This window comes from Hippichthys cyanospilos, chromosome 22, assembly GCF_059441005.1.
Source record: "Hippichthys cyanospilos isolate Australia breed blue-spotted pipefish chromosome 22, RoL_Hcya_1.0, whole genome shotgun sequence".
Taxonomy (NCBI): domain Eukaryota; kingdom Metazoa; phylum Chordata; class Actinopteri; order Syngnathiformes; family Syngnathidae; genus Hippichthys; species Hippichthys cyanospilos.
In genome coordinates this window covers 5,985,001-6,011,228 of record NC_142390.1, presented here as the reverse complement: position 1 = coordinate 6,011,228, position 26,228 = coordinate 5,985,001, and the positions used below count along the sequence as shown (strand labels likewise).

At 40.4% G+C, this 26,228-nt stretch overlaps 1 protein-coding gene across 4 annotated transcripts in view; it reads right to left on the bottom strand.

Moving 5' to 3' along the window:
• celsr1a (cadherin EGF LAG seven-pass G-type receptor 1a) overlaps positions 1–26,228 on the bottom strand; it is a 55,001-nt gene that overhangs the window by 6,204 nt on the left and 22,569 nt on the right. For 3 of the 4 annotated variants that reach the window (XM_088406350.1, XM_088406349.1, XM_088406351.1), the window contains exons 3-30: positions 25,946–26,228; positions 25,048–25,270; positions 23,186–23,301; positions 21,383–21,471; positions 17,136–17,216; positions 13,093–13,250; positions 11,922–12,085; positions 11,713–11,838; positions 11,057–11,223; positions 10,800–10,985; positions 10,616–10,729; positions 9,577–9,751; positions 9,365–9,506; positions 8,306–8,426; positions 7,140–7,323; positions 6,744–6,845; positions 5,709–5,803; positions 5,417–5,626; positions 4,592–4,775; positions 4,363–4,506; positions 4,128–4,302; positions 3,093–3,260; positions 2,898–3,024; positions 2,635–2,835; positions 871–1,045; positions 555–667; positions 399–478; positions 145–271 (exon numbers count right to left, since the gene is read on the bottom strand). The exon at positions 25,946–26,228 is cut by the window's right edge and continues 6 nt beyond it. In XM_088406350.1, the coding sequence (XP_088262476.1) occupies positions 145–271; positions 399–478; positions 555–667; positions 871–1,045; positions 2,635–2,835; positions 2,898–3,024; positions 3,093–3,260; positions 4,128–4,302; positions 4,363–4,506; positions 4,592–4,775; positions 5,417–5,626; positions 5,709–5,803; positions 6,744–6,845; positions 7,140–7,323; positions 8,306–8,426; positions 9,365–9,506; positions 9,577–9,751; positions 10,616–10,729; positions 10,800–10,985; positions 11,057–11,223; positions 11,713–11,838; positions 11,922–12,085; positions 13,093–13,250; positions 17,136–17,216; positions 21,383–21,471; positions 23,186–23,301; positions 25,048–25,270; positions 25,946–26,228 (4,230 nt within the window). The remainder of the gene's footprint in view (positions 1–144; positions 272–398; positions 479–554; positions 668–870; positions 1,046–2,634; positions 2,836–2,897; positions 3,025–3,092; positions 3,261–4,127; positions 4,303–4,362; positions 4,507–4,591; positions 4,776–5,416; positions 5,627–5,708; positions 5,804–6,743; positions 6,846–7,139; positions 7,324–8,305; positions 8,427–9,364; positions 9,507–9,576; positions 9,752–10,615; positions 10,730–10,799; positions 10,986–11,056; positions 11,224–11,712; positions 11,839–11,921; positions 12,086–13,092; positions 13,251–17,135; positions 17,217–21,382; positions 21,472–23,185; positions 23,302–25,047; positions 25,271–25,945) is intronic. The other variant, XM_088406352.1, reaches the window with a different exon arrangement.

Genomic DNA, 26,228 nt, shown 5'->3' with positions numbered 1-26,228 from the left:
GAAATATTGCTTGGTGAGGAATTTGAATAGAACGCCTTGTCGAAGAGAAAAATATACTTTGTTGACCTGTTGTGTCATCTACAGGTAATTTTGATCTTTTCAATTCAAGTTTTTCTCCGTAAGGGTTCTGTAGTCTAGTCTCACCTGGAGACAGCTGAAACCAGCAAACAGGTAGTGGAAAGTCAGCACGTCGCTGTTGACTGCCATTAGGCCCAGCAGCCAGGTGGCGCTGATGAGCAGCAGCAACAGGAAGGCCATACGAAGTGCCGTGCTGTGGATTACAAAAAAAAAACAAAAAACAAAAAAAAAACCTGCTATTTCAATTGGAGGACAAACTTCACAGTCCTTTTTTAATCATGGACACAAAAGAATACGCTAGACGTCATATCGAAGCTCACATTGCGCCTGACTTTGACTCCGTCTTCTGCCTGCGGCCACAGGAAGCCTTTGCGGCCAAAATAAAGATCACGATGTTCACCTACGGAAAAAAAACAAATCATGAGTAATTCTTTGCTGGTTATTGTGGAGTTAACTATTCCAGGGCAAAAACACACCAAGACCACCACAAATATGGGTCCCGCGAAGCTCCAAATGAGCGTGTCGTGCACAGACAGCCAACAAAAATCGGGGTTCCCGTAACCTTGAGGGTCCAGGCCGACGGCCAGGCCTAAAAAAAAAGAAAATTACAGTAAATTTCAGAACGATATGAATGAACCCTGCGGCTTATACAAACAGACAATCTTGAAATATTGATTTTGAGTTTAAATTGCTATTTTCCTCGCCACCAGGGGCACTCTCCACTACTAAACGCAACAGGCATGTTACTGTTGTGCTGATGCAGTATTCTAACTTTTTTTTTTTTTTTTTTACCAGTGATAATTGCCGGGATTCCCCAGCCCATGGCGTAGTAGAACCTCATGTGTCCGTGGTTGATGTTGCGCAGCTCCGTCAGCATGCGGTAGATGTGGAGACCCTCCACGAACATCCACGCAAAGGTGCACATGTAGAAGTAGTGCAGCAGGATGGCTATGACGGTACACACAAACTGCAAAGGAATTTGAGGCGCTTTATCAATCAACCCTCACTTCTGTGTAACTGCAATTTGAAAACAAGGCAAAAACGTCACACTCCAAACTCAGAGGCTCCATTTTAATGAGAAGTTCCAGAAAGTCAAAAATGAGTCATTATCCCCTCTGGAGGTACAAAGAGGTCTTATCTTCACCAGGGTGGACTAAAAGCACTTTTAAATCCTGCTCTAATTCCTCTAAAAGACACGAAAACTGTCCAATCTTAGAAAAAAAAACACATGGGAGAGATTTATCGGGCTAAATTAGAATGCTGCCTCAGGGCCTGCCGCTATGAGGTCTGCTTCTAGAATCAGGTACCAGTCGCAGCATGTCTCCACTCAGGGAGGTGTGTGCGCAGACTTCAAAGTATTTCCACATCTCATGATCCCACAGAAAGAAACGTTCCAAGCTGTTACTATGACATGATTTTACTCGGGCTCTCAAATTGGGATCCGTAAGCATAAGCTCTGCATTTGCTCAAATAATTTGCAATTCATTGTTGTATTTTTGTTAACCCCCAAAATCAGATCACGATCGTAAAGTAAGTGAGCATAAACAGAGCAGACGGGTGTGGATATTTTGGAAACATTTTTACAGGGCCATAGCACTCAAGTCTGGACTCGACACAGTTTTTTGCTCCTTCAGACTCGGCCATTGGACTCGCAAAATATTAATAGTGACTCGAATGAGTCCCCTTATGTTTTCTTCCTGTGAAATTACAATAGGTTTTCAAATGAACAAAATAGCCATTTGATTGGTTAACCTGACTGTGAGTGCCAGAGCACATTGTCGGGCAGGGGAGAAAGTTGACCAAGTAGGGTAAAAATAGGTGGGGGCAAAAAAATATCCATCTCAAAACTGTTTTCTACCTGGACCTTTACTGACAAACATACACAGTATTGCAAAGGCAGCAAGGAAGAAAGATTCCCCCCAAAAAACAGAATGATACAATTTTGCGATTATTTCCAATTAATAAATTGACAAAAACAAAGTAATATTAAATTCATGTTAATTGGAAAAGTCATACAATAACAGAACCAAAAAATATATGCAAAATACACGTGTAGATGATATACAGCCTACATTGCGTGTCTTGGTGCACCCTCTAGTGGCCGAATGGCTGTTTCTAAACTTCAGAACAATTAAGAGTCATTAGCAGGCTTTCATTAAGGATAACATGAGCACATGGAGTTTTCCAAAAAGCACCGAGGTTGGTTTATCTGAGACATAACGCGTCGCTCGAAAACAATCTATACTCAAGTTTAGGCATTCTAAAATTGACCAGCGGGGGGCAGTCAAGCACAAAATGTGCCCACTTTGCCGGTTGAAAAGAAAACAAAGAGAAAGAAGAACAGAAAATTATTGACCTAATAGCGTTGGGGTGCTCCACTTAATTTTCCGAATGGAATATTGTTAAAATGACTTTTAGGACACTTTTGCATATGTAATGCGCATATTGGCACTAGCGTGCTAAAGCTAATCGCGATTGCTAACCGGTTAGCACGGGCAAACTTTAGATCCATTCACTTCATGATCTCGATTATAAAATTAAAAAAAATCTTCTCACCGGATTATCCGTCTGGTTGATACCTAGCAGGAAGACGAGCTCGGAAAAGAAGAGCGCCGCCGCCAGGTTCCTGTGGATGACGTGCAGATTGGAGCGCAGTCGGCGCAGCAGGCAGAGCAGGATCAAGGTGAGCAGGAGCAAAAAGAGGGAGACGGACACCGTGGCGTAGGTGACGATTTTCAGCGGCAGAACGTCGCCGTGCTGTAAAATGAGAAGTTATCACGAGGGCATGAAAGCTTGAGATTGAGATGAAAATATGGTACCTCTCTTTTGGACATGTCCATGAGCACTGCAAAACTGGTCATGTGGTTGCATTGGCAGCTGATGTGGCTGCTGTTCCTCTCAAGCACCTCGCAGCCTTTGGAGGACCAACCACCCGTCCCGCCGATTCTAAACAAACAATAGAAACAGCGGTGACGCCAAAGTGATTCATTGGAAGTTTTCGCTGTTAAACGTACGCGATGGTGTGGTTCCAGAAGACGCAGACGGGTTTGGTCCTCTCCTCCGTCTCCAGCAGCGAGTACTCCAGAGTGATGGGCGGGTCCAGGACCGACGGAAGAGGGGGACCTTCGTTGTGTACTGTTGCGCTCACGATTGCTGTGTTAATCACGGGACGGGTCGGGACCCTGGAAAGACCACATGGAACGGAATCACCCTATTTTAAACATATTAAGGTTATCATAGTAAAACAAAACATGTTTCAAAAATGATTCAACCAAATTTAATGTTCAGAAAACTACATATGGCCCGAAAATGCCATTCATTATTGTTTTTCCATCTGTCATTTGTCTGTATCTAATTCGACAACGTAAAGTAGTACATTAATAAAAAAAGAAATGAAGTCAAATAATAAATTCATAAAACTTTATGAATACTTTATTGAACAAATATTAGTGACCCGATTTTTAAATTAATTTTGCACTACAAAAAACAATTCACATGAGAGCCAGGCTATTCATTTGTGTCCACTGCCGTGGTCAGTATTTGTTCTATATCTTTTGACTCATTGTAGCAACCTAAGTCCCGGTGTCCTCAATAAAGGACATCGTGCTCTTTCCAATTATGTCTCATGTTAACTTTGCTGCCTTGCTGAGACAAAATGGACACGGAAAAATAACATTTAAATATACATTTATACATATATACATATATACATTTATACATATATACATTTACATATATATATATATATATATATATATATATATATATATATATATATATATATATATATATATATATATATATGTAAATCACACACCAAAATATAGTAAGATCAATACAAATTATGTTAACATGACAATTGCTTTTATTTTGGGCTCCACATAAACTCCATATTAAAAAAAGTAAAACTAATAAAAATATAACCCAAAATGAATGAAAACTAAACTTAAAACAAAAAAAAAACTTGCTCTAAAATCTAATTAAGATAAACAAAATTGATATTAAAAAAACAAAACAAAAAAAATAAATAAATAAATGTAAAAATTCACCTTAGACTTCGGCGATCCGGATCAAATCTTTCCGGGAGCAGCTTCCCCAGTGATTTGTACACTATCACCACGGCAACCGGGAGATAGACAGGTGGCTCAAGATGGCGGCGGTTTCTATCAAAAGATGTGTGACCCTCCACCGTGGTCTGGGCTGGAGGCACCGTAGTGGGCTCCACTGTTTGAGAAAAATACATCAGTGAAGCCAAAAGTGACTGAGGCGTGTGTTTTCGTTTACTTTTGTGCTGCTGCTGTAGCACATTGAAGTGAGGGAAGTGCACGGAGGACTCAAGCTCTTCCGGATATTCCTCCTCGATGTCATGGAAGGGGGGGAACGTTGCCTTCCGGGGGTCCGACACATCCAAGTAGTCCACGCAGAATACTGGAGGTAGCGAAAGGCAACAAGACGTCGCCATGAGCAAATGTCGATGACGTCATAGCGTCACACGGCGTGGAATATCACTCACTAATGTTGTTCGTAACGATGGTGAAAGGTTTCAGGTAGGTTTTCCTCACGTTCCGGGCAAGAGTGTTAGCATACTCTTCAAAATTGCGAAGCAGATGGGCACTGCCCCCGTCAGACTTCTGGATTTGCTCCCAGTGCGCTTTAGTACCCGGGTCCAGGATGCCGCTTCCGGCTCGGACCAAATTCTACGACATCAAATGAGGATCAATTAGGATTTTTTTTCTCCCGCATTTAATAAAGAAGCATACTGAAAATATTGCTAATTGGCCTCCTTGACTGCAGTAAATTTTTGACTGAATTTTATAAAACTGCCTACGTTTTTATCGTGGGCCACATTGTATTACAGTTTCTGTCAGAAGGCAGGAATGACGGTGAAGTAAAAAAAAATATTGAAATCAGAGGTCTCTAGGAACTGTTTAAAAGGGGGACAACTTGCAAGTTTGGTATTTTAGCCAGAAACTTGAAGACAAATCAGCACCTGGCCACCAAAAAATGATGTGGCGGGCAACAGCGAGATTATTGGCTCCAACACAACAGTAACACGCCCGATCGAAAGCCGACCACAAGATTCCTGGCGGGATGGGCCCCCTGGTGGCTAGTAAGAGTAATTGTAGATATGCTACACTGAACTATAAGCCACAGGGTTCAAAAAGTGAAAAAAAAAGCTGATTATAGACCAAAGTTTGCTATACTAAAATGTGACGTAATATAGGTCTAACTCATGTTTATTTTTAAGGGTCCATTGGATATCATTTGGTAATTTTTCTATATTCCAGCAAAAAATTCATGCCTAAAGTGAGGTCAAGTGTGTTATTTAATTCCCTGCCTCGTTGAATTCAGCATCCCTGGCGGCAGTGAGGTCAAAGCCAGCCTGCCGGCTCTCGTAGCGCAGCACGTGGTTGAGCAACTGGGCGGCCATCTTCACGTCGTTGCCGTAGTAACCCCCCGCCTGCTTGGTGGCGCTGTGGAGCAAGCGCACGATGTTCTTGGAACGCTCGCCGTCCATCCTGGAGCTGTTTTGTCGTAGCTCTTCGTTCTGGTCGGGGAGACGTCATATTCGGATAACAGAATGTCAGGATGGATATTTCTACGAATTTGATATTTTGCACCGTAATCACCAGTTTTGTCAGCTGAGCGAAGGAGGCGCTGGTGCAGTTGAAAAGCTCGGGGGACAACCAGCCTTTCTCGTCACTACAGTGGCGAACGGCAGTACCTAAAACGCAGATGTTCAAAATAATCGACCGAAAGTGTCCTCTTTTGGATCACAGAAGAAATCTGTCATTAAAAAGAAATAAATAATACATACCCCCCCCCCCGAAAAAAAACTATAAAGTATCAGACCTATTGTAAAAAATAATAATTACAAATAAATATGTGTCCACAGAAAAATATTAAACATAAAGCATCCCCTTTGGGGTTACGGTAGAGATCTGTTCACAAAAATTAATCATTAACTTCATTAATAATAAATATATGCCCCCCCCAAAAAAATCAACATAAAGTGTCAGACCTGTTCTCAAAAAGAATCATTATTGAATAAATATTTATTCACAGAAAAATAATAAACGTAAATCGTCCTGTTTTGGGATAACAGTAGAAATCTGTTCACAAAAATGAATCATTAACTTAATTATTAATAAATATATGTCCCCCAAAAAAATAATCAACCTAAAGCGTCAGACCTGTTCTAAACAAAAAATACTTTCCTCACGGAAAAATATTAAAGTGTTCTATTTTGTGATCATAGTAGAGATGTGTTCCCAAAAATAGATCATTAACTTGACAGGTAACGAGAGGTGGAACAAGTTGGGTTGAACCCAACAAAGAGTTTTTACAATAATGAAATTGAAAAACCTACTGAACATAAACTGTATTTTAAACAATGAAACAATGAATTCATTCAATAATTATTTTTCAATGATTTCTGCAAGTTTGTTTTATTTAAAATCTCCAGTACCACCTGAAGTTCCTTCAAGTACCCCCAGGGGGTACTCATACCCCCATTTGAGAACCACTGCTCTAAGGGTCTGCAACAATTGTGTTGCCATGGCGACTGTCCCTAAACTTTCCCCTAGGTTACAGTGAAAAATTCCCAATCACAACGGGAGATTTTTTTTTTTTTTTTTTAATCGTTTACTTAAAACGTAACTCACCGATCGATCCTTTGGGACAGTTCATGGCGGCCGGACGCCCGAACTTGGTCCTGGGCCACCAAATGCCGGCGTCGAACGCTTTGGGGCAGCCTTCATACACCACTATGGAGGGATAGGGTTGAGTCAGTCCCAGCACAAAACTGCATCACATGACCTACGCCATTCAAAGTCGAGGCACGTTTTATAAGGTCAAAGACCCAGCGCCATGGGCGTTCTTCTTCTGTCTTCTATTCAGCGCTACTGTATTATGCGCGCGCTCTCCCACTGCCAAGAGAGCGAAAACGGCGGGCTCGCATCTTCCGCTTGACCGGCCGGCGACAATGGCAGAAACTTAGCTGGACTCGCAGATGTGAGTGACACCGTTTGTTTTTTTTTTGTTTCATATTTGCTGTGTACCTTCGCATCCGTTGGGAGTGACTTCGGCAAAGGGGTTGTCGCAACGGTTGCACTGGCGGCCGATGACGCCGCCCTTGCAGGGACACTGGCCGGTGAGCGGGTCGCAGGTTCGAAACTCGGAGCCCACGGAGAAGCAGTCGCAAGGGTAGCAGGCGTCTTCTCCTTCCGGGCGGTAGTGGTTGTCCTGCGGGAGATGGGAAACAATTTCAAAACAGAAACAGAACTGTATTGAATTTAATCTATAAAATTGTTGCACAAAACAAGATCGTCTGAAGGAAGAATTCAAAAAGCGCATCTGGGGAAAATAAGAAACCTTCAAAAGGGACAGCATTGCCCATTCAGGCTCAACAGGTACAGAGGCCAAAAATAAATCTATTAAAGGGACAATGTGTCAGATTTCAACCGTTTTTCATTAGACTGCATTTACCATTGTCCGTAGTTAAAACAGACATGGCAGCCTCCGGAGGGGTGCCACCCCCCATGTAATATCGTTTCATGATAACTACACCTACTATTATAATTAAAACATGTTGTTGGTCATTAAGAACACATTTATTTGCAAGGTTTTGAAATGTACCATCATTTAATTTATTCCTTTTTAATGAAAAACGGTCTAAATCTTACATACTGTCCCTTTAAGCAGTAAAAAAATATATATAGTCCAAATCTTACAGTGTTCCTTTAAGCAGAAATATATATATATATATATATATATATATATATATATATATATATATATATATATATATATATATATATACATATTAGTTTGTAATATTACTGTTCTTGATATACTTTTTCTGTTTAATATATGTCCATCTGAGAGCCAGTCTATTCATTTGTGTCCACTGTTGTCCACATTTTGTTTAAGCAAGAGAGATGTTAATTACATTCCATCCACACATGAGACATCACTGGAAAGACATCATTGGAAAGGTGGTAGGTGCCCTCTACAAGTCAAAAGATAAAGACCAAAAATAAATGTCCACACAGATGGACACAAATGAACTGGCTGTCTCTCAGGAGGATGCGTTTTATGGCTCTCATCACACACCTATTAGTTTTTCTCAGACAGGCATTTAGATGTTCTCAAACTCCAAACGTCCATAGAAGATAATTGCACTAAATAAAATGGAGGTCACTTTCAAAGGTTTTGGTGACTTCACCTTGCAACGACACTCTCCTGTGGTCTTGTTGCAGTCGTTGTGAAACCCCCTGCTTGTGTCGCAGCCGCAGGGCCCGCACACAGGACTGCCCCACCAGCCCTGAGGACACGGCTTCTCCACCCTGGTGGAACACAGGCAAGCCGTCAGCACTTTTTGCAACCATAACCTCAATTTATTTGATTTATTATCTTGTTGAACATATTAACACATCTCAAAATTTGAGAACGAAGAAGTAATAGAAACTGTGCGGGTAATTAGGCATGTTACTGCTGTGTTGGCACAGTATTCTAACAATCTGAGTGTGTCGGTTGATATTATGTTGGCAGTGTATATATATATATATATATATATATATATATATATATATATATATATATATATATATATTAATTTCACAAGTGACAAACGTCTATACAAGATCTTATTCCGTTTATACTATTTCTAGTATAAATTATACTATTTTACTATTATAATTTGAGAACGAAGAAGTAACAAACTGTGCGTGTAATCAGGCGTGTTACTGCTGTGTTGGCACAGTATTCTAACAGTCTGAGAGTGTTGGTTTCATGTTGATAATATGTTGGCAGTGTATATACAGTACATACATTTGACTTCAAGTTTCTGCCTGAAAGACCAAATTAGCACGCTGTCTTTAACTTTAATAATTTGGCAATAATTTTTGGTTCTCACTTTTGAGCAGATTTGACCAACCTCTGATTTCAAAACTAGGTAAATGTGTGACAAACAGTTAAAATTGATCTTACTTCCCAGTTATACCGGCCCTCTGACAGAAACCAAAACAATGCAACCCACGATAAAGATTAGTTTGACACCCCTCTCTCAGATTTATCTCCAATAAACTTCCTCAAAACCTTTCTTCCCAAGTGTGAATCGCCCATTAAAATACATAAACATTCTCTGCTAGCACTGATATGATCTGCAGTTCTGCACTAGTGGCGGGCACACGGAGACTAAACAAACTATGGAGGACCAGTCAAGCGTGACTGGGAGGGAATCCAACATCCTGCCGTAAAACAGGAAGGCGTCAAAGTGACTTACTTATTTTCGCAGTACTGTCCGTAGTAGCTGTGAGCGCATTCGCAAGTATAACCGTGAGAGGAACTGGGTTTGCGAGCACAGGTGGAAACATGCTCGCATGGGTTGAGCTGACAGGCGTCCACGCACTCTTTTCCAAAGTAGCCTTCAAAACAAAACGATGATCAGCTTCGGGGGTATTTGACGGGTCCGGCGGCGGCGGCGGCGGCACCGACCTGGGTCGCACACGCACGTGTGCGTGCTCCAGTCGTCGCTGCAGTGGCTGTTCTCGGGGCAGATGTTGGCGTCGCACGGATCGGCCAGGTCGCAGCCATCCTCCACGCGGATCTTCAGGCCGCGGGACATGATCACGTTGGCGACGTTGGTGGACGTCTCGCCCATGCGTACGCCCTAATAGAAAAAAATTCAAGCGAGAAGACTACTATATAACCAAATCAAAGTATCCCTCAAAGCATTTTTGGATTAAAAAAAAAAAAAAAATCACTATCACAATGTTGCTTCATGTTCTAATTAATTTGCTCTCAATTTGAAAACGTAAATGCACTGTTGCCCTCACAAAAATTCAAGCGATTCAATTCAAGAGTTTCATCGTCATATGCATAGTAACACGACAATGAAAATCTTATTTTGCTCACTTCCCCGAGCAGACTTACATTCCACACAATAATAAAGTAGGCAAAAAACTGTAATAAGGCAATAAGAGCAGCACTAAATTAGATCTGCTGATACCTGCAGAAACAACAGTAAAATGTCACGTAGCCCACATGAAGTGCCTTCACGTACTCCCAGGGGTGCACACGACTGGGCAATATGGCAATATACTTTTTAGAATACTGATTAAAAAAAAACAGTACTAAATTACTGCGTAATCTGTGATTTTAGGCACGAATGGACTGAAGAAACTACAAGACTTCTTTAGTACTTGAGAAATTTCTTTGGTAATTTAGATGGTAAACAATGCTAAATACCCAAATCAGTGATTACAGTACTTTAGTACTCTAGCACCTAAATAATTAATTTAGTACCTTGAATAATTGATTAGTTTAGGACCTCACACAAAAAATGTAGTACCTAAAATAATCACTTTCATACCAAGCATTTTAATCTCTCCTTTAGCGAAACACTCAATACACAATTGAATGTTCAGATTCATAAAAATGAGTTAAAGACGTAAAAATTCGTCTTTGGCATTGAATGAGTTAAGTTGTTAAAAAAACATCCTATACAGGAACAATGCTGCCAAACTATACTGACCTGTATACAGCCAACAAATCCTTTCCTGACATGGTTGCCGTCTCCGGGCAAACCTCCGACGTGAAGCGTTTGAAGCTTCGAACCGGGCAGGTCGTTGCCAATCACCACCGACTTCTGCTTAAGAAAAAAACAATCAAAAAAGACGAACGCTTCCGATAGACCGGACCTCCGGTGCGAAGGATACCTTGTACATGCCGTGGTCCAAAGAAACGGCAGCCACGTATCTGAGCGCCTTGCCGTCCTTCACGCTTCTCAGCTCGACCAGCAGGTGGTGCCACTCCCCGTCGTTGACGCGAACTTGCGGAAAACTCAAGGACGCCACCATCTGGTCCATCAGCAAAACTTCCATTCTCACCTGTTGCTCGCTCACCTGCCCGGATAGAAATCATTTAAAAAGAAATACAAGCAAAATCACCCGTTCTGTTTCGCGATTTCGCTCACCATGAGACTGATGGTGGAGGCGGGGCCAGCGATGGCTTGCATCAAAGTTCCGGCCGGTTGCCGCGTTCGGAACATGAGGCCCATGTACCAGGGAATGGCAATGGTGACGTCCGGTTCGCTCCATGACACCAGCGCCTTCCCGTCAAAAAACTGGGGCGAAGGCATCACTGTTGACAACATCAGAAAAATGTAGCAAGCAAGCTTTTGGCATATGCAACTGCAGCTAAATTATCCTGGTAAGATCGCAACTATAAAAAAACTGTAAAATATAAAATGTTCCCAACGAGCTACTTAAACCAACTTCAAAATAAACACCCAAAAAATAAAATGGACGTCAATCTTGACACATTCAAGAGTCATACGGCGCATTCAAATGCAGTCAGACATTTCAAACTTAAACAAAATAAAAGGCTCTTGATGTTTGAATAATTGTATATAGTTAGATCTGAGAAGATCGGCTTCCTGTCCTCTCTCCTCGTGAGAAAAAGAACCTAGTTGTCTTCCTTCCTCTTTTGTTTATTAAATGTTCTAGGTTGCCTGAACCTAACAGTTGACACATTCAATATTAATAACTGTAATAGGAAAACAATAAAAAAAAAGCTGCAAAATTAAAAATAAGAGCAATAAGAGTAAATAGTGCTCCTATTTTTCCTAACCTTGTTCGCAGTTCCTTCCACCATACCCGGTGGGGCAGTCACAGCTGTACGTGTTCCACTTGCTGACACACACGCCTCCATTCAGACACACTCCAGGTGTACAAAAGTTTCTCTTTGCAGGGCACCCTAAAAAGTTAAAATTCCAAAAGAATATTAAGATTAAATACGGTATAAATCCTCAGCGTAGTTCTAAATAAAATTTGAGCGACCAGCTGTTGTGCCGTTGTTGGCGATGTAGCTAGCCATGTCGACGGCCCTGCTATCGATGCTCAGGTTCCGCATGCAGCCGGCGAAGTCTCGATTGCGCACAGGGAAGTCCTCGGGCAGGTTGGGAACGCCGCCTAGCAACAGCGGCCCAGTCAAGTCCAGCGATCTGAAGAAGATGCCAGAAAATACATTGGTGAGAAACCGCCATTGCATTTTGTTCCCAGGGAAAAAGGCAACTGAGGTAAAGGTCTTAAGCCTGTCACAAGGCTAAGCTGCTAGCATCACTGCAACTACAGTCAAATCGGGCATCGTGGGTCAAGTCAGGGGGAGGCTGCTTATAAAACATCAAAAGCCTCCGAGAGATTTAATGTGATACAATAAGACGCACAAAGAAAGCCTTAACCCCTGAATGCTGTATGTTTGCATAAACAGTGCAATTTCAGGTCAACACTGACTCAGGCAGGACATATAGAGTGTTGATTTTGAAAGATTTTTTTTATATTATTTTATTTTTTATAGACTTCAAATAAAGTTATTTCTGCAGCCCTTTCGACAAAAAATACTTACAAAAAGTCGACATTCCCCAAATGAGTTCATTTAGTATTATTTCTTAGCCGACTCGCATTATTAGCAAAGCTATGGAATCCAATCAATCTTAAGCTATTGCTAGCTTTTTTTTGGTCTGTGTACACGTTCAAAATAAAGACGACGGTCATTGTAACAGCTAATTTTGCATTTAGATTTTTTTGCTAGCCCTTTCATACTGCATATTACTAGTAAAGGTAATATGTCTGACCATATGCATGAAAGCATGAACTAATGCTAGCTTGCTTTTTTCTTGTGTACAGATTTTATATATATATATATATATATATATATATATATATATATATATATATATATGCTAATGCTATGCTATGCTAATGCGCCCACATATTTTTTAACTGATTCACGGTATTAAAATGTTTATTACGGATGCATTTTTTGTTAGCCACTTTGCACTGTTAGCAAAGCTATGTGAACATTTGCTAATTGCTAATAACAAATGCTAATTTTTTAATCATCTGTAGACAGATTTTTTGAGCGATGTTATTCAAATGTTCATTTCACATGCATGTGTGATATGAATGACATAGTATGATACATTTGTGTGTGTTTTGCATTTGTTTTTACTTCTTCTGTCCGGTCTGTGTTCCCTGGGCGGCGCACGAGTAGTTCCCAATTTGCTTCCCGAAACGGATCGCCATGGAGATGTCACAGTCGTCCACGGCAACCACTGCCACTTTCTCCCCAGAGGGTCCGTGGGGGATCCCCAGGCGCCCGATGTTTGGCTGGAATGAATTAGATTTTACTCAAAATGTATTCCATGAGAGATTACTACTCAACATTGGATTTAGGTAAGATTGCTAATACTTCATTTCAGGCTTTGTTTCCTTTTGGGGGGGGGGGGGGGGGGGGGGGGGGGGGCTTGAACTGAAAGAAAAACGGCCCATTGTTGCCCTTCGGCCCGCTCATACCGACCAGTTACAAACTAGGCTAATATGTCCGCCACGATTCAGCTAATCAGGCTACCAATCTCTTTATTTTTTGTTAATAATATCAAACATGAAAAGTTCATAACCAGGATTTGTCCAATAATACAGTGGCACTATTTAGATTATTTAGTGCGGTACAAAGACGGACAAAAAAAAAAAGTCTCCTAACATAAATGGGATTAGAGTAATGAGATATAGGCGGAGCTGTATACAAAGGAAGCAAAAAATAGACATAAATGGGCCGGACTGGAAACGATAACCTCAAATGTGTTTTGTTTTGTTTTTAACCCTTGCGCACAGATTTTGCAAAGTATACACATTGCATTTCATAATTTTGTAAATGCTTTTAAAGGCGTATTTAGGAATCTTTTTTTCCCTTCAACCACTCAAAATGTTCAGTGGCATCAGTTCTATCCATACATATGCAGGTTAAATTTATTAACACCCACAAAAAAAAAAATCTTGAAAAATTTTATGGTCTCTCTTTGTATCCTGTGAAGTGACAATGACGTTTTTAGATAGGCATTAACTGGTCTCTACCGCCACCTACTGTCTTGAGGTGAAACACGAGTCAAGAAAAAATATTATGTTTGCTGACAGCCCAACGGAATGTTACAAAAATTGCAGGAACATCAATGTAATAAATCCTATTAAAATGCATCTCAAAAATTGTAATTATCATGGTTTTATATGGTCCAAAATTTGGACAATGATTATTTTTGTACACAAAATCTCACACGTCCAGCTTCAATCTCATCGAAATATCCGAATTATTGCATTTTGAAATTGTACATGTTTTAATCATCTGCTGGAAATTTCAGCTCCCTACTGTTTTTCCCCATTAATTCTTTTCAGATATAAATCAAAGGTTTTCCATAATCTGTATCATAATGCCACAAGGGTTAACTAACTAAGGACATATTTTTCCACAAAGACAACAGGAAATGACACTTTTTATGGCACCGGGAAGTGACATAAATGAGAGGGAAAGTGAAGTCAAGTTGTGGAAAAAAAAAAAAAAAAGGTTCTGACCACCTGCGGAGGAACTTGTCACGTCAGTGATTAGGGTCTCAGCATCCCTTGTGAGCTCAGTCAAGCAAGAAGTAGATGTGATGGAAGATGTGAGAGATGTGCACCAGAACCAACGCAGGTAGATTACATGAAGTACATTAAATAATTAAAAAAAAAAGAGTTTTTATAGTTTATATAGTTCTCACTTCTTAACCCACCCCCCTTAGCCCCCCCATGAGACTCTTTTGTTGCCCCTCTAGCCGCAGTTGAAGATTCCCTGTCTCTAAGGTGCCATCTCCATGGGCGATGGGTTTGCCGCAGCTATGGCGACAACACTTGATCCCTGCGGATCGCCACAAAAGAACGCGGAGCGAAAAAGGACGGGGGGCGGGGCTACACGCCAAAATGACATCACACATACAGCGGCCTAACCTCAGCTACATCCATTGACGTGTCTATCTTCCACAGCTTCCTGTCAACATGACGACTTTGCCAAGTCGCCCGAGGCCAGAATTAAAAAAAAACTCAGATTGAGTTTCACACAGCGTTTTCGACAGTCGTGTCAAAACGAGGGACCAACAAGCTGGGAAAATGCGTGAAGACGGATGGAGGGAAGACGTGATCTGGAGAAGGATGTGTGTGTTTGTTGAGGGAGCGGGTGTGTTTGCGCGCGAGGAAGGAAGCGAGCGGACCGCGCAGCATACGACCACCAGCTCCGCTCTGATAATAAAGGAAGACGGGCGCACAGTCTTTTATTTGATTTGGGCTCGCCAAAGGAAACCCCATTGTTTGGGGGACTCTTGGAAGACTGCACACACACATTGTGTGAGTGTGTGTTATTGCTTAACCCCTTTTCTACATAAAATTTAAATATATTTTAAGATAAAACTTTTGTTCACAGAACCTTCAGCTTGTTTTGAACAATATATATATATATATATATATATATATATATATATATATATATATATATATATATATATATATATATATATCCGCTGAACGGATTCAGTTCGTAACACGGGGGCCCACTGTATATTAGTTCTGTCATACATATACACACACACACACACATACTATATAAGCGACTATGTTTTTCTTACACTTTAAACCCTGCAGCTTAAAGTCCAGTGCGGCTTATCTGCGTTGTTGTTTTTTTGTTTGTTTTACTAGCCACCAGGGGGCAATCTTCCAGTAAACAAACAGGAGATAGAAGATGCTATTGAAGCATCGACTAGAAGTTTGAACTGCAATTTTAATCACCACCAAAGGGCACTTGCCGCTAGTAAACAGTTGGTGAACAACAAGTATGTTACTGTTGTATTGGTGCAGTATTCTAACAATCTGAGAATGTTGGTGGCATCTATGATGGTGCTGTGTGTGTGTGTGTGTGTATATATATATATATATATATATATATATATATATATATATATATATATATATATATATATATATATATATATATATATATATATATGAAATGTTCTACTAAATCAATCCATCCTTCTACCGTGTGTGCAAAGAAAGTAATTTTTTGTGGTGTGTTCACACACAGGTTAGCGTGTCAGACCTTCCGTGGCAGACTCATGTCGGCATTACCTCACCTAGCCCTGTGGGCTGTGTAAACCTAGAAGCGTGAATTATTCACATGCACAAAGGGTTACAATGTCCTACGTTCAAGCCTATATGTTACCGCTGTAACTCATCACTTGCTTCTATCACTAAGCATAACAGATGGACGGCGGCCATTGTTGGCTGGAATCTTTCAAAGTTGCAAAAAAAAAAAAAATGCTTGGATGATTCAAAACTGAGGTGAGGGTAAACTTTGAAAAACAATTTTTAGATGGATGGATGGATGGATGGATGGATTAAACAGCTTGTTAATACTCGATAGATAGATAGATAGATAGATAGATAGATAGATAGATAGATAGATAGATAGATAGATAGATAGATAGATAGATAGATAGATAGATAGATAGATAGATAGATAGATAGATAGATAGATAGATAGATAGATAGATAGATAGATAGATAGATCTAACAGCCTGTTAATACTCAATCTAGATAGATAGATAGATAGATAGATAGATAGATAGATAGATAGATAGATAGATAGATAGATAGATAGATAGATAGATAGATAGATAGATAGATAGATAGATAGATAGATCACAAATTACATTTAAGAGGAAAAACAACAAAAGTGTCTTTAAAAAAAAAGATTATAAATACTGTACAGTATGAATTAACTAAAAATATCAATTACATTCTGTTTAAAATTTGCTGTGAAGAGATGGCATCCATTACATCATCTTTTATTCCCGAGACAGGCTGTGTCTTCATCTGGAATCTTTTAAGGCATTGTAAATGGTTTGATAAGATCAGTATGGATATTCACAAATCTCTGTTTATGTTTGACTGCCATAAACGTGGCCTTGATAGGGCTCGTGGCAGAGATGTAATAAACAAAGAAGTAATAAACGTGGAATGGTTATAAAATAGATAAGCGTCACTACAATGTGAAACAACACGAGACACCCGAAAAGTCCACAAACAACTTCCAAACTGGAAAAACGACAACTACATCATCCTCAGTAACAAGCGAGTCACCAGGAGGGGGTGGGAATAGCAGCGGTGGGGGCTAGGCAAGAGGTCAATGGTTACCTCCTTCTGCGTAAGCTCCAGCCAGGCAGTATAGAGCGGGAGCCGCAGAAGCCCGCTGGAGTCCACCAGACTCCCCCCGTCCTGGGCCAAGAGAAAGACACCACATTAGATAGACCTCTGTTTATCTCCGATGATGAAAACACACTTTTCTGCACAAAAAAAAAACCCAACTCACCCTCCTCTTAAAAGCTTTTGAATGCCACTTGCTTCCTGCATGATGTCATCACCTCTCCCTCTAACATACACACATCTTGTATTTATAGTTTTTATGCAACTTATAAAACGCCAACGTGTCTGGGACGCAGTCAAACCACCAAATAAGGAATATTCCTCTCCTTGTGATCAGTGCCGTGAGCTTCCACAAACTATCAACAAATGCAACTACATTTTTAACGCACAAATGTTCATCAGAGAACAACGCTGTCATCTACAGAAAAGACAAATATTACCTCAAAGCGATAGTCCAAAATAGAGGAATCCCTAACACAGAAAAACTGACAGTTGCATACCACCGATTTAGCCTTTCAGAAGGTGAAAAAGTCATTTCCAATATAGCACATGCCAAAAGCACACGGCTAGAGCTTAAGTATTTTGCACTATTTTGTGAAGTCAGTTAACATGTACAGTATGCTATGGATGATTACATGCCTGCCTGAAGCGACACGCAAGTGAGAGCCAGAGGCCCGCAAAGAGCAGAAGCAGAAATTTCTGGCTACTTTGGTGATAAGACTCGGCTCAGCCTGTCTGGGAATGTTGTCGACGTCGTATCACTGTTATTGTAACGGCTCGCATTGGAAAAAACTGCAAAGAACGCTCATGTGTATAAATAGAGAGGATGCAGCTTTGGTTATCCTACAGAAAATTGAAAATCATTAAAAAAAACACTATTAGAACACATTTCTACTGAATTAAATGTGATACATTTTTGATGGTCAACATTTGTTTCGTTGTGTTTGGTGAATGAGGCGAATTTACCGGCTAAAAAAGCAGTTTGTTAAAAAGTGATCAGTAGGAATGGTAACTGCTATGACAACAATGGAAAAACTGCAGCAAAAGAAAATCAATCTCATCTTGTGTTCATATCCATAAGTTATATATCTGTTGCACCATAAGTGTGTATCAGATTTCCCACACTGTGAGCGGTCAGTGAACGCCTCGGCATTGTAGTGAAGACGCTTGAAGCAGTTGTTTTTTGCCTTTTCTTCGCAACGCAGCTCGAGTTAATTTTGCCATATATGCCCGAAGATGCGCAGCATCCATGTTTCACCAAGTTTATGATAAAAAAACGGCAATTAATAAACGAGTCGAATGAAATACCTTTCTGTGTGCTCTAACCGACGCACTCTTATTTGAATCAGCTGGAGACATCCTAACGTTGACATGAACCTTTACGTTTCAGTAATCTTCCTGTGTGTGAACAAGGATGGACTCGGACATTGGTTCAGTCTGCTCGCTTTTTTTTTTTTTTTTTTTTTAAATAATGCCGTAACAACTACGGCTAACATGAGCTGCTGTTAGCGGCTACACGCGCTAGCTGCTAAGAGCCAACGGACGTCCCTCCATAGCTCGTTCCATTATGGTAACTACTGTAAGCTTATATGAAGCATTCAAGCTCTGCTAGCTAGCGGCTAATTTATGTTTGACGCATCTATAGCGGAGCTCAAGTCACCGATAAAATTAAAACGACAACAGGTGTCATACACTAATGTCAGTGCAATTAAAAAAAAAAGTTTAGTGCCTTGAATTCAGAACTATGTAGTGTTGTCAAGCTGTTACACCGCGACAAAATGCCAGGAACAACTTCAAAATAAAAGTGTACCAAAGTGCTGTATTCATGTCCAGATATTTGAAAAAGTAAACTTATTTTACAAGTTGTCATTCAGCACATTTCCTACAAACGTTGCCGCGATTTTGATAACCAAGGAACTCAAATTACTTGAGGTCTTATTTCACGGGGAATACACACACACAAACATATATTTTTGGTGGTGCGGTATGCTTTGGACACTCCCAACTCTCCAACTGCCTCGACAATGGCAAAATCCTCGTGTGTTTCCACGGCAACTCCTCCTCCCCTAAACCTTTGACCTATTGTTTTTGAGCCGAGGCACCCCGGGTCTTCTGAAGAGTGGCTCTAGTAAAGTTAAAAAAAAAAAAAAAAAAAAATGGAAGGGGGTTCTATGGACCCCCTGTGCAATCTTTAACCGTCTCATCATCTGACCCACTAAATCACCTTCTGTGCGTGCGTGCATTGTGTGTCCTTATAGGGATCGTTAACACATGAGTGGGCTCGTGTGAGAATAACAAGTCTCTATTCATAGGTCCCCAGATTTACATAATTATGATAGTTTGTAAGTGTAAATGAATGTAAATCTACATTTAGTGCCACTGAGTGTCTTGTTGTTAGAATACACACGCTCATGTAACTTTTCATCTCCATTCAAAGCAAGTTAGCTTGTTTGCCGTTAAAAATGCATCGATCTCACTTTAGGTCTATTTCGAAGGCTCCCAAGCAGGATAACATCTGATCAAAGTCAGCGTTATCTGCGTGGGCGTCATCTTGGCTGACATGCATCTGGGTTACATCACATCTTTAAAAGTCTCCTTTAGGGCTAAGGCAGGGAATATAAAAATATGTGAATCCGTTCATCAACATGTCTATTGTGTGCAAAAAAAAACCCCTCCAGGAAGTGATGCGGGGGTTTGAGTAACACATTTCTTGTGATCATTCAAGATGTGATGAAAAAGATGGCCATGTGTCAATGATAACTAGCCTCTGGCTAATGTAACGCTATGCGTCAGCTCGCTTTGTAAATTACTGCGTCCCGTTGTTAAGGATCCACCCAGTGGCGCATGTGATTATAGACTTTTGCTGATGTGGGTGCAAAAAAAAAAGATTAAAAACAAAAAGTACGGGAGATGTGGTAAACGGCACAAAAAAGGAAAACCACATAGAACGGGGGCGGAAAGGCAAATGTTTCCAAATGCGTAAACGTACTTGGAAATAAAAAGACAATGACAATGAGCACAAAGGTGACCCTGCAGCAAACACGGACCGCCATGTTGGCCAGCCATTCGTCACATGTGATGAATGCTGGCCTGTCAAAACCAGTGAAAGCTACACTATGTTCACACTTGAGACATGCACCTCTGAAAGGTGAAACCATGTTCAAAAAAGTGGACAAAAGTTGCAAAGATACAAAATGAAAGAATAGTATTGGCTTGTATGGTATGCTAGTGGAGCATGGCCCCCAAATTTTAACACAGCTTTGCCAGTAAAATGAAAATAAAAAATATTTTAACTCAATCACTCCCAAAGACGTACTTTTGCGTTTTTAGATACGAATTATGTAATTAAATCCTATCCTCCGGTGGGGGGCATATTTTCTACAATGAGGCACTCTAAAGTCGGCTTTTAAGCAGACCACACACACACACACACACACACACACACATACATACATATATATATATATATATATATATATATATATATATATATATATATATATATATATATATATATATATATAAAATTTTATTTTTTTAATTCCCAATTTTTTTACATATTTAATGCATTAACAGTCAAAATACTAATTGTTATTGCTATTATTATTTTATGATATAAAATAATTGCTGCAAACTTATAAAGAGTTAACTGTAAATACTTTATAATATTTTAAAAGACTTCACACTATTTAAACCTTCATAACATGCAATACAGCAAACACTTTGTTATGTACAGTTGCAATAATCCTAGGAAATAAGAAAACGCAAAATGAGTACAAAGCCTTTACAGCGACAGGCAGAAATGCATGGCTGTAAACCTCAAATTTTGCATGGGATTGCACATGGAATGTTAAAACTTTGAAATACAGAGACATATGGGGTCACAAAAAAATGTTTTTGCCATTCAGCGTCTTGTTAAAAAACAGCATATTTTTTGGTGAGTAGTGAATATTGAACTCCAGGCTACCTTTCATTCTCATAGGTTAAAAGGGTTATCTTATTCCCAGACTGCTTTCAAACTCATTAGAACAGTAGCCACAGGCTGTGGAAGTTTGTTGGGAAAATTACACCTGACATTTGACGTGAAGAAGAAGCTCCGCAGATATATAATTACATCTCAAAATGGATACATAAGACGGGAGATGGCGCTTGATTAAGAAAAGAAAGAAAAAAAAACAAGCTAAGCGCCGTGGGAACAAATTTGAAAAATTTTGGAATAAGGAAAAGAAGCTCCTTACCTTGTTGTAGTAGTGGAGCTGCACGGAATGCCATTGGCCATCACTGACACCGCCCGGGACAAAGGGGGACACCGTTGTCTTGGTCTCACCTGGAAGACAACCGGAAGACAGCAAATGAATGTTTGAAATTTGAAATGCTAACTGGGTGCGCACCCGCCCATCATGACCACGCCGTGATCCGAAATTCTATTTGTCTGCACTGTCAGTGTCTCAAGACTTTACTGATAAATGACTTTGTTTGTCAAAGGCAGGAGCCGCCCCAGGCAAGAATTCACAACACTGACAAGAATGCGTTTTGGTTTAAGTGTATTGTTTTACAAAGCAAGAGCACATATTCCTGCCAAGGTTTAAACCTTTGTCAACAACAAAATCAATAATTAAATGTCTGCAAAAAGACATTTTCATGGCTAGTAATTGAGGCAAGGTTTCATGCCTAGCCAAGGGAAATAAAATGCAATAAGAAAAAAATATATAATTAAAGCCAGTTTAGGCAGTAAAAAAAAAATATATTTATTTTTTAAAAAAAATATATATTTAAAAAAAAAAAAATATATATATATATATATATATATATATATATATATATATATATATATATATATATATATATATATATATATATATATATATTTTTTTTTTTTTTTTAAATATATATTTTTTTTTTTTGGGAGTCTTGATAGTTTCATTTGGCCGAGGGAAAAAAGTCGACCGAGTCTGGTAAGTCACAAAAGCTGCAACCATGTTTGCGCCACCGTTTTCTTTACATGCCTTTCTTGCAGATATGGGCAGTGTTGCGAGAGCGACAAGAGAGAAAAACTCCCCCCAAAAAACAGGTGAACCAAATTTGGGACCATTTCCAATTAGAAAAGTGACAAAATAAATAATGTTCAATTATTGTACTGAAAAATGCATACCACACAAGTCACTGTCTTGACATTCGGCATCATTGCTTGTCTTGGTGCGCAAATGCTATTATTGGGCTAGCGGGCTTTCTAGCACATGGCGCTTCCCAAAATAAAGGAAAGAACTTCCAAAAAAAAATCCTAAAGGATGTAATATCTGAGAATGCAATCCATCACTGCAAACAATTTATAGTAGTTTGGTTTAGGTGTTCACATTTTAAACAGTAGGGGCAATAAAGCGCAAAACAAGGCCAATCTGCTAATGAAGAAGAAGAACAGGAAGTTAATGGCCTCTCTAAAAGCTTCCTTTTCATTCATTCATCCAGTAAAACGTCCATAAGCTGTCAATGGCATTGAACGAGTTAAATTAAGAGTAACTTTTAAAAAGGATTCAGAGATTGTGATTCTGGGGATTGAATTTGTATTTATTTGACAGATTTTCATCTATTTTTTTTCCAGAAGTTGCAAGGTGGCGGTAATCTTGCAACCCTAATACATTATTCATCAAGTGATGAATAAAAACGAATAGTCAAGGCAAATTAAAAGTTTTCCTCTACTGCCCCTCATTAGCTCGTAATCCACACTAAATTTGAAAATTAGTGCACTCAACTTTGCAGTCATATTTCAGATTTGGCATTGCTCCCAAAACAGGATTCAACTAATCGTATTGAACTGGACCCGCCCGCCCCGCAATGACCCTTGCACAGAACCATGGGAAAGTGGAACGGGTCGAAAAACAACCCATACGCTTTTGTTCACAATGTGCGAAAGAGCGCGTGTGTTTATTTGCCATGGAGTTGGGCACTTAACGATAACATCAGAAGGAAACTGTAAATTACGTCCTCACACAAGTGCAAACGGTTTGGAGGTGCGATCGCAAACTCGGGGAAATTGACCTAACCTCCGGAGAAGGTGAGTTGGACCTGCTCGTCGACGATTTCCAAAGCGATGAAGTCGTGTTTCTCGTTGAATCGGCCGTTGTAGAGGAGCAGGGCATTTCGTTCTCTCGTTACAAACCTGGCGGGAAAAAATAAATAAATCGGCTAACGTTATATCTTGGAAAGCAGAAAAATGATCATTGACGCTAAACTGTCCCAATACTTTTGTCTAAGTGTCTCTTGAAGAAAAGTCATTAAGAGAAAGCAGGAAATGCGTAGCGTATGGTCTTTGGACAGGAAAGCAGGTTCCCCCCTGCTTCATTGGATGATGTGCGCCCGCGCGATAGCAAAGCGGCGGCCCGCCAGTGAGCAAAGTTCACGTGCGAGCCGTTTGGGAATGCAAGGTGAGGGCACAGGAGTCAGCCGGCAGATGCCAGCGGGCCAGGAAGTCGGCAGGGCTGGAGCCAGACGCTGATAAGGGAAACTCATCACAAAGACTTTCCTGTTTTGAGGGCAGCGTCATTTTTTTTTTCTCACCATCATACGAAAGATGGACTCCCATCATTACTGCCCCAACTTTCCTACCTTTGTACAGGAAGCGAAACAAGCAAAAATGTTCTATTATGATATCAACAGAGTATGAACTCGTCTCCAGATCCAGATCGAGTTTACATTTGCATGCACACAGGGTGATCAATATAAAATATCAAAACAGGTTAAATATGATTCTCAGATGCATAATAAACCTGTTTTCAAACAATTGAGATACGAACGCAAAAAATGTACATTTGGTTTTCCGTCACATCTAAATGCGCTAATCTGGATCAGAGCCGTTTTAAAGTTAGTGATGCATTGCAGCTTCTGACTGTTCGACAAACATCATTCAAAAGTAATATGAGAAAATGTTAAAAGTGGTAACCCTTAGGTTCAATTTAAATGTAACAAATCCGGATTCAATTCAGTTTCAAACTCGAGTTTCTAAACTCTAAACACTTTCTAAACACTCTGGCAGAGATACAGTATGAGCATCTAAAAAGTCAAATGTGGTTTCCAAAGTTGATTTTGATTGCCGCATAATCTGCATCAAATCCGGATTAAATACAGTATCAAACTATATCATCGATACATTTCAATTAAAAACAATCTGGCAGGAGAGTGACAGACTAAAATGTTAAATGAGGTTATCACATGTTAAATTTGATTGCTGAATAATCTGTATCAGATCCACTTTGAACTCTGTTTCAAAGAGTGAAACAAATCTGGCAGAGATTGAGTATCTAAAACATAAAAAGTGGTTTCTTATGTTAATTCTGGATCCATGACATCTGATCTTGAAGAAACAACGTTTGACAGATGTGTAAAGTGTCAAAACGCATCAATTGTGGTTTTCCATGTTGAATTTATTATTCTTTTGCTTCAGACTTCACAGAACATCTAACTGTGTTCATGGACCTTCTCTGGTTTCTCCATGGTTTATTAATTGGCCGCAAAATCTCGATCTGCTCCAGATTAAACCCCTTTCACATTCCATCTGATCCTTTTCAAAAAGATGATAATTCATCATGTGAGCCTTTAAACAAATGAATGTGTTCTGTCACAATAAATCTCAATAAATAAATCAATGAATCACAATAAATAGATGCACAATGTGGATCACATCCAGATTAAACTTGATTCCCTATCAAAGCTTCTGATACTGATGAATGAAAGTCTAATGTGGTTTTACACAACACTTTAGATCCAGATTGAATTTGGTTTGACATTAGATTTTGATCCTGATAATCAAATACTGTACATCTTGGAAGTGCACGCTTGCGTGTGTATTTTTATGTATGTATTTTTCGAGGTTAAAAAATAAGATTAGGCCGAAAGGGAAGGAACTCACATGAGCGAGACGGTGAAGTGGAACCGTTGCCGCAGACCCCTGAAGGTGACAAAGGATTGTCCGGGGAAGCTGCGCGTGGTCATCTCACAATATGGCTTCTCGTACTCGCCGGCTAGACACTGGCACAGGAAACCGCCGGCGAGCCTGTTCACGCATTCGCCACCGTTCTTGCACACGCCTGGGACGCAACTGTCCGATGAGGTGTTCACCTCACAGTGCTCGCCTGAAGAAAGAGAAGATTGTTGTAAATGACGTTTTTTTTAGTTTTATTTGATAAAAGCAGTCAAGTTTTGGTTTTTAGTCATGGGTAATCCTGATAATCAAAAAAATAGGCTTCCGTCTTCCCTTCTACTGGTTGGTAAAAAAAGAGAATAAACCTGCCTTTGGTATACATACCACTATCGTGAAAAAGTGTGCAACCACATCCCTGTGCACTAGTGCTACCAGTGCAAAAGTTATTGTAAAGCCCTCTCGCTGGCAACATTTTTTTCAACTATCTCTGCAGACATGATCGAGACCACAACAGCCTGGAACCAGGTAATGGCCCTTCTCTCTGCGGCATAATCCCATTTTCCGCGATCTGAATTATCAGGATCTGTTTCCCTGTAATGCGGAAACCCAAGAAGAACCCTGTCATCGGTCCAATTATGGGACAGTGATGGCTCCAAGTGTTGAACTGTGACCTCCAAAAGGGAACCGGCACTCAGTTTTTGGTACGTAAAACATGCTTGGGGGGGAAGGGGGATATAATGGGATAATGAGATCAGATAAGATGGAGGAAGCGCGGGGAGGACAGGCCGATGAAGGCTGTCTCGCTTGGACCTATTAGAGAGACACGGGAGAAGAGAGCGCCGGGTATCGGGTGAACACGGGGAGATATTCCGACCCAGCCTCTCACCGGTGAAGTCGTCCAGGCACTCGCAGGTGTAACCGCCCTCTCGGCTGCGACACAGGCCGTTGTTCTTGCACGGCCCCGAGTAGCAAAGGTCGATCTCCGTCTCGCAGTAGTCGCCGGCGAAGCCGACGGGGCAGCGGCACCGCAACCCGTTGATGGGGTGGATGGGCCGGAACAGAACCGTGTTGGACGCGATGAAGGGGGGCGAGCTGTCGAACTTGAGTACCGACACGCACTTCATGTAGTTCTCGCAGGGCTCCCGCAGGCAAATGTTGTCGTCGAATGG